The sequence below is a fragment of the Panicum virgatum genome, chromosome 9N (genome assembly GCF_016808335.1).
Source record: "Panicum virgatum strain AP13 chromosome 9N, P.virgatum_v5, whole genome shotgun sequence".
NCBI lineage: Eukaryota > Viridiplantae > Streptophyta > Magnoliopsida > Poales > Poaceae > Panicum > Panicum virgatum.
In genome coordinates, this window is record NC_053153.1 from 61,392,755 (window position 1) to 61,401,013 (window position 8,259).

The 8,259-nt window shown below is 47.4% G+C and overlaps 1 protein-coding gene across 2 annotated transcripts; it reads right to left on the reverse strand.

Annotated features, from left to right (window-relative positions):
* Positions 1-1,527: 1,527 nt before the first annotated feature.
* LOC120690524 (uncharacterized WD repeat-containing protein C2A9.03-like) lies at positions 1,528-7,412 on the reverse strand. 2 transcript variants are annotated; one of them, XM_039973205.1, is made up of 8 exons: positions 7,104-7,412; positions 5,227-5,394; positions 5,039-5,125; positions 3,097-3,231; positions 2,899-3,003; positions 2,707-2,798; positions 2,504-2,609; positions 1,528-2,371 (listed from the first exon to the last, which is right to left on the reverse strand). In XM_039973205.1, exons 1-8 carry the CDS (start codon positions 7,224-7,226, stop codon positions 1,865-1,867), a joined length of 1,323 nt encoding a protein of 440 aa, XP_039829139.1. In that variant the 5' UTR covers positions 7,227-7,412; the 3' UTR covers positions 1,528-1,864. The 2 variants fall into 2 exon arrangements, with proteins under 2 accessions (XP_039829139.1, XP_039829140.1); XM_039973206.1 differs by lacking the exons at positions 5,039-5,125; positions 5,227-5,394; positions 7,104-7,412 and adding an exon at positions 4,044-4,882.
* Between the last annotated feature and the right edge of the window lie 847 nt (positions 7,413-8,259).

An 8,259-nucleotide genomic window follows, 5' to 3' on the forward strand; every position in this document is an offset into this window, starting at 1 on the left:
GAAAAATTGTTGAAAATGGTCCCAACAACCGATCGGGTTCAGAGGGTCAAAATGGTCCCGAGGTTTAGGTTAGCAACTTGATTTAATAAACACATACGGAGTTGTACAGAGTAGTGCCATTTTAGCGTGTTCTTTCTTCCTGACCTAAAAGGCTAAAACTTTTGACCAGGGATCAGAGGAGCGACGCCCCGTTTGGTTTCTTCCCTAAAATGTCTAGAAGGCTATTTGACCGCTAATTAGGAGTATTAAATAAAGCTAGTTTACAAAACCAATTTCAGAACCCCTGCGCTAGGAACCCTGACGAATATAATAAGTTCTTTGACTGTATGATTAGAGGATAGTTACTGTAGCATCATTGTAGTCAATCATCATTTAATTACCGTTATTAGATTCGCCGCGAAAAATTACACCCATCCGTAAAGAGATTTTACAAATAGACTTCATTTAGTACTCTGTGCATGCAAAAAAAATTTAGAAGTTCCTAGAACATGAAACCAAACATAGCCCTAGTAGAGGAGAAAGAGCCTGTGTCCCAGAAAAGGGCGTGTGACAGTCTGACAGACAACATATGCCGTAAGAGAGTCCGAGAGAAAAGGTGCGTGACAGTCTTCCCTTTGGAGTCTCGGTAGCATCAGGCAGTTAAGCTTTTGGTTTCCCACATTGGTCCCTATGACAAGCTAGTATGCCGTAGAGATCAGCGCATGCTATGGAGAAGCACTAGGGAGGATGGCATGCAGAAGGGCCAGCCACGGATTGAAGAAGGCGTGGCGAGATTGTTCAGGAGACTCGGATCGAGATTCGAGAACCTTGTAAAAGGTCGCAAACTTAAAACTCGTCGACAAGCAGACGTCGAGTTAGGCCATGATTCCGGCCGGCACGCAGAGAGCAAAAAAGCAGACAAAAAACCATCTCTCGCAGGAGGAGCTGATCGGCGCGTCCGGCAGGGCGGGCGGCCGCACGCGGAGGCGAATGCGGACGCAGAGCCAGAAGCATCACATGTGATAGGATCATGGATGCGCCGCCGACGAGCTGCGCGCGATCGCTCCCGTCCGCGCCGCCGGCGGCCGCGGCCGGTGCTTGGTCAGCTTTGCTCTGACCGGACAGGCGACCAACTCGCGCGCGCGCTTGTCTTGTTTCCCGGCTGGGCTTGGGCAGGCAGCAGATGGGTTGGAGCCGAAAGCCGAGCGCGCGCACGGCCGCATCTGCTGGTGTTTCTTTCTTGATGAAGGGAATGGTTTTCACTCCATGGCCATGGCCAATTGGCCCTGGGCACCAATGAGTGAAGAGAAGAATCCTGCACATGTTGTAGTAGTTGTATGATGCAACGCGAAACAGTGGCAAACGGGAAGGAAGAAACGAGGGAACAGAGGAGAGCGAATCCCTTTGTGCCATCCGTTGTCCATGGAGGATTGGCGATGGTCGCAGGGTCTTTTCTTTCTTTGACCGTGGCGGCTGAGTTTTGGGGCCAAAGGAATTGTATTCGTTACGTGCTGGGCCAGAGTTGGCCCAACCCTCATTGGCCTGTTATGACACTTTTGGGCTTCGGTGCCCAGTTTTTAGATATTAATGACTCGAACAAGCTCTCTTCTTACATTAGCAAACCCCACAGATTCACAGATTTACAATTCTTGACGCTACAGTGCCTAAAACAGCACGTTTAAGGTGTCTTGTCTATATACCCAAACAAACCTCCTGATAGCACCTGTCACTCCGCAGTTCTAAAAGAGCGAAATGCAGGCAGCACCAGTCATCTCAGGACCCGCGCACGCCAAAAACACTGCGCTTTCCCATACACTACAGAAAATACCAACAGTACACAGTACACGCTCTATATAGTCCGGGCACGCCACACGGACCGGGCACCTCAGAAGAAGCACGAGTCGAGGCACCCGTACGACCGCCGCCGCCGGAACTCGAGCACGCCGCCGTAGGTCCGGTCGGCGACGCTCACGAACAGGCCCTCCCCGTCGGGGCTGAACGCGGCGCCGGCCACCTCCCCGAACAGGTCCACCTCCTGCTCGGCGCCGGCGTACCCGGCCGCGGCGTCGTACACGTGCACGAAGTCGGCCGCCTCGGCCGCGGCCAGGAACCGCCCGTCGGGGGAGAACCGGAGCCCCCGGACGGCGCCGATCCGGCCCGGGAGCACGGCGAGCGACGCGGACGGGTTGCGGACGTCCCAGAGACGGCACGTCGCGTCCTGGTTCCCCGTCGCCACGACGTGCCCGCCGGGGTGCCACGCCGACGCGAACGAGTAGTCCAGGTGCCCGCGCAGGGCCGCGATCTCCCTCCCGGACTGCGAGTCGGCGAGCAGGCAGTCGGAGCTGTCGCCCAGGACCGCCATCAGCTTGCCGTCCGGGCTCACCGACGTGTTCTGCATCCATTTTGTTGCCGGTGTCAGAAACTCAGCACACGAGTGACCACGGAACACCAAAGATTGCTAGTTGCTACTCTCTTTTCTGAAGCAACTGAGATTGTTACTCTGGAGCAGTGGATGGAGACTCACATTGACGGACCACGGGAAGGTGAACTGGGTGAGGAGGCTGTATCTCTCGGCGTCGAACGTCCTGACGACGCAGTCGTTGTTCGCGGCCGTCACTCGGGTGGCGCCGCTGCAACAGAGTTCGTTCAGAAATGCACAAGTTCATTCAGTTCACATGATCCTAAGCTCGTGTTCAGAATCTGGAACTCGTAATCTGAATCGCTTACTTGGGCGCCTGGTAAATGTCCACGGCGTTCGTGATGGAGTTGTTGTTGCCGGTCAGGTTCGTGCAGAACGCCACTCCAGGTTTATCAACAAACTGATGGCACAAGAGTTGGAAGAGTCTTGTAAGCTGATGAAATCCAGAAGAAGAAAAAACACCGAATGAGTCTGCGCACAGAATGCGCTCCTCCTCCTACCTTACATATGAGTTCTCCCTGGAAGCCACCGGCCACCATGAGGTTGTCCTTCAGTGCCATGGTGCTGATCTGAACCCTCGACAGTGGCCTAGCCCCTTTGACATTCTGCACACCAGGTAGCATTTGCAGGTTAGAGACTGATCAGCACGCATAAATGCATAGGATGATAGCAGTAATGCGTCGATGCAGACTGCAGACCTCTGTTGGAGTCAATTGTCCGGCCACATTGAGCACTTCTCTCCCTCTCTGGTGCAGAGGAGACCAGTGCATCACCGAGTAGTTCTGCACCAGGTACACGTCGTGCTTCGAAGTAGCCCACAGGAGGTTCCTCAGCTGCGCATGTTTGGAACATGGTCATTACACTTGATTTCAGAGAACGCAAAAAAGGAAACAGATAGAACATTGTGTAAAGATGCGATGATGCATGATTCCTGGTTTCGTGTCACTTGTCTTTTTTCATAATGGTGAAAGTGTCATGCAATTCTTTCATTCATTCAGTTATCCACCATGTACATATGGAAGAAATAAGGTGAACTTTATGTCTCTCTGTGTGATCCCATTTCATAAGCGCAGAACCAACAAACAGCATCTAGTGTTCTTGCACACAGACAAACACAGGTATACAGGCAAACGAGAAAATTGCAGATGCTAATCCAAATGTTTGACTCTCACGCCCTTGTAATTGACTTCACTATTAGCCTTACATGTTAGTTTTGGCAGGGTTTCTATTTTCATGGACAGTATACAGGAGTGAATGGAACGTTCAATGTTCCAATTTCTGTGTATACAATCTGAATCTCCCCTCAAAAAAATATGAAAATTGTAACATGAAGGATGAACTTTGTATTGTCAAGGTCCCATGTTAGCATTGCCTCCAGAATGATGACACGCAATAACTTCAAACGAAGAACATGGTATGCACAATATTTCAATTAGCATGAAACTGTAACACGAAGCATAAGTTAGCATAAGATGTCCGTCAGCATGAGAAGCCCCATCAAACACAATAATGTGCAAGGTTTTAAGAACGAATGTTTATTGCATCAAAAAAATTGTTAACTCGAATTCTCCCAGCCAACCTGCAAAAGCGAAATTCAAACTGATTGATTTAACATCTTCTCCTAACATGAAACATCCTATCATACCATATTCCAACCCTGCAGTTAATGTTCCAGCTGCTGAGGATGCTCATCCACCTGCTTTTGGACCTGATGAAACAAGGTACTGCAAACGTCCTAATATCACAAGATCAATTGCAAATGGTGCAACCCAACTCTTTACATGACCTGCAACCAGTATTACGTTCATGCAGAGAATGTAGCAACACGAATAGAAGCAGAACTTAATATAGATTATACAAGTTAGTAACTCATGTAAGATGGTATGCACGACAGTATAAAATATTTTCATGGTATCATGGACAATTAGATCAATAATTTAGGAAAAAGTGCATTTGTTGTTGCTCGGAAGTCAAACATGCCAAACAAGGAAGTTTAAGAGGGGTGATTTCACAATTAGAGCTGATATTGTTTACATGGTAATTGGTAAACTTGTCGGGAGGAAGGTATAATAAGAGCTCACAATAGGCTCTGCACTTCTGTAGATATTTCAGATTGGTAATTCTATTTGTTTGGCCCGAATGCAAAACATGTAACTGTGGCGAGGGGGATTCTGTTGTGTTTTCTCCAAAAAAATGGGATAGACTATAGAGGCCGTACTGGGTATAAGCAATCGGCCCTTTTTTACGCAAAGCACCCAATATCACTGTGCTGCATGATGCAGACTGAAGTAATTAACTGTGAAGTAACACAAAATCAACAGCAAGTCAGCAAGCACTATGCATCTTGGCACAACTACTTTTAAGCTGTTGATTTCTGTAACATCCCTTGAACCCATGATCAACGAAATGAAATAAGTACACTGCAACTCCCCCACTTGATGAATGCAGATATAGTCATTTTGTGGTGGAAACAGCCATTAGCAACGGCAGCTGAATACTTGTGTTAGTGTGGAGCTCAACATTTTGAGGTGAAAAGATAATAATTTGAGTGTTAATCGAATGGAACCTTCACATTCTCACCCAATGTCAGTTTGATATGCATGCAAGTGTTTGAATCAAATTGTCCAAGTAAACTTGTACCTGAAAATGGACTATCGTCGATTTGACAGATCTCGTACTGGACTGGAAATCATAGAAAGTATCCTTTCTCTCCACCTGTTTGCATTCCTTTATAAACAAAAACGAACATATGATGCATTGTGTAACCAATAGCAATACTGCAAACGCGATTAAAAGCAGCAGAACGGTTAAGGCTCCCAGCCTATCACCTGCTCTAGTCCGCTGCGTGACCTAGTGAGGTTCTGATAGTTCTTGTATTCTTTCAGCCTCATCTTGCGGTACTGGTCCCTACTGTAGTTCAATCTTTCCCAGGGTATCCCTTGGATGTCTTTCCCTTCTTTATAATCCGAAGCAGAAGTATCATCCATCTGCTCATGCTGCCAAAGTAGAACAATACTTAATCAGAGATGAAAAGTTTCCATGCCCCTAGGTCCAAGAGCAAACAGAACTATGGATTGACTTCGATTAGGAAGATGGGGAAAATTTTTATGACAGGAGACCGAAAGCCCAATTTCAAAATATATTCTCGTAAGTAGAAGTGTACAACATCAATTTCTCTGTTCAACTGTCTGTATGACTATGACTTGTTCACAAGGGATAATCTCTGTTAACGGTTCTTCTTTTACTAATGACCTGCCCACCATATGTTATACTCCCTCCGTTCTTAAATATATGACACCATTGACTTTTTTTCCTTTGTTTGACTATTCGTCTTTTCTACAAATATTTATGCAAATAGCCAAATCTTCAAATTAGATTCAAGAGACTCTTGATAATAGACGTAAAGGTACTCATTTCACTTCATTTAACTAACTGATTAATTAAATAATGTTGATCAAAGTTGAAGAAAAAAATCAATGGTGTCATATAAAAAAGAACGGAGGGAGTACTAGTCTAGTACATGTACAGCGAAATATGGATTATCTTGAATCTTCTGATTTTTTGTACTGGGTCAATCGGATAGACCTGAACTACGGGATTAATCCAAGTATCCGATTTTATTATCCCTAGTCATTTTAGTAGACCTGAATTACAGTGATTAATCTGTGTTCATTGGATTTTATGCCATATCATGAACATAAAAATCAAAGGGTATTAATAAAATTCGTAAACTACAGGAACCAGTGTCCTTTAGATATATTTGTATACAGTAATACTACATCCAAGTGGGTTTATGCCATGAAAGCTACTAAGAATCATGTAGTATATGAGACCACGGCGAACAAATTGCACAAGAGTCTGCTTAAATTTTCTGAAGGACAGTCGCGAAAACATTCTTGGTATCTCAGGTTTCTTCTCCCTAAAAGATTCTAAGCACGCAGATCCCCTGCTAGGATTTGGAAACAGAACACAACGACAGTGACCTTTACTTGATCGCCCGGGGTTCTTTTGCTAACTTGGTTATTCAGCACAGAAACAAGTTGAGCACAACAGTATGATAACATCCCTTGGCTGTGTTTAGATGGAGGAAAAAGAATGCGAAAAGTCACATCGGATACTGTAGCACACTGTAGCACTTTTTGTTTGTTTGTGGTAAATATTGTCCTATCATGACCTAACTAGGCTCAAAAGATTCGTCTCGCAACGTACATCAAAACTATGCAATTAGTTTTTTTATTTACCTACATTTAGTACTCCATGCATGGGTTATTTACTATATTTAATGTTTCGATGTGATTTTGATGTGATGGAAAGTTTGGATGTTGGGGGGTTTTTTGTGGAATCTAAACACACCCCTTGTGAAGAAGCAAGGGCATCATTGCCCTGTTCATCAGTTCAATCTGAACCTGTCAGATCAGAGGGCACTCAGCCACGGGGCAAGCAGAGCAGAGATGGCAGGACTTGAAGATCCGGTGCTTGAACAAATACGGCACCGTTTAGGATCTACGCTGAGCTAAAAACCCCGTCATGTCTCACCAAGAGTCAACAAGGGGTACTACTTGTGGACGCGACCTTTTTGAAAGCTCGAACTTGAGCAAAATCATTGGAGATGACGAACCAGCTAGCTTGAGATGTTTTAAAATTTCTTCTTGGCCCGTACGGTTTAATTCGCTCAAGAAAAGCAGAGTGTACTGAGCCGCCGTACCTGCAGCCCGGAAGCGCCGCCGCTGCCGGTCTGGAACCCGTCATGGAATTCGTCGCCGTCGTCGTCGAAGTAGTAGTAGTCGCCGCCGACGAGCTCCAGGTCGTCGCGCAAGTCGTGCGCCATGATGGTACCGGCAGCAGCTTCCTTGGCTTGGTCGTCGGGTTCGAATCGAGCGGGAGTACGTGCGGTGCGGCGAGGGCTGGAGCTTCAAGCGCGCGACGGAGCGTGGTGAGTGAGCGGAGCTGAGGAAATCAGAGCAGGGGAAGCGTTGCAGAGAAAGGGTCCTCCCCTCGCCGCGGCGGTCGGTTTATATTGGCGGAATGGCAGGCGCGCGCGCGCGGCTTGACGTTGGCGACGGGGCGGTGAGCCGGTGGCGAGGCGCGGGTCCCAGACGCGTCACCGGCCCGGCGCGCGAGCGCTCCCGGCCTGGGTTTCAGGTGGGGCCCCGGTCTGCATGGGTTGGTTACGCCAGGTGCCGCGGTGCGCGGCCACGTGGCCACGTGGGACGCGCCGCTCTGCGGTGCGCTGCCCTCGGCGTTCCCCCGACACCCGTCTCGGCATCGGGGCCGTTTTCCCTATCATATCACATAATTTTCGAGAAAAAAATGTTACATGTATGAAGTACTAAACGAAGTTTATTTGCAAAATCTTTTCACGGATGAGTATAATTTTTCACGACGAATCTAATAATAGTAATTAATCGATGATTGGCTACAGTGATACTACAGTAACCATCCTCTAATCGTGCGGTCAAAGGTCTCATTAGGTTCGTCTCGCGAAATAACGCAGGACTATGGAGTTAGTTTTATAAATTATTTTTATTTAGTACCTTAATTATTAGTCAAAATTTTTATAGTACTTGTGCTAAACCAAACCAAACACGCCCCGATCCCGGCCGGCGCCGCGCGTCCGAGGCCAGGGGGAGTGGCGAGCCCAGCTTTGGCGTTTCCACCGCTGCATCGATCGATGCCACCGGATGGCTTCTCGAGATTTCATCCAAAAAAAAAATCCCTTGGTGGCGGCGCGTTAGCGAACTGATAATGACAGCCGCGGGTCGCGCTCTCCAAGGAGGAACTAGCCGTTCTTTTTGGTGGAGGTGCGTTTGAAACTCTGAAAAATCTTTCTGAGGCGATCATTCGCCCCGCGATCGCGGTTA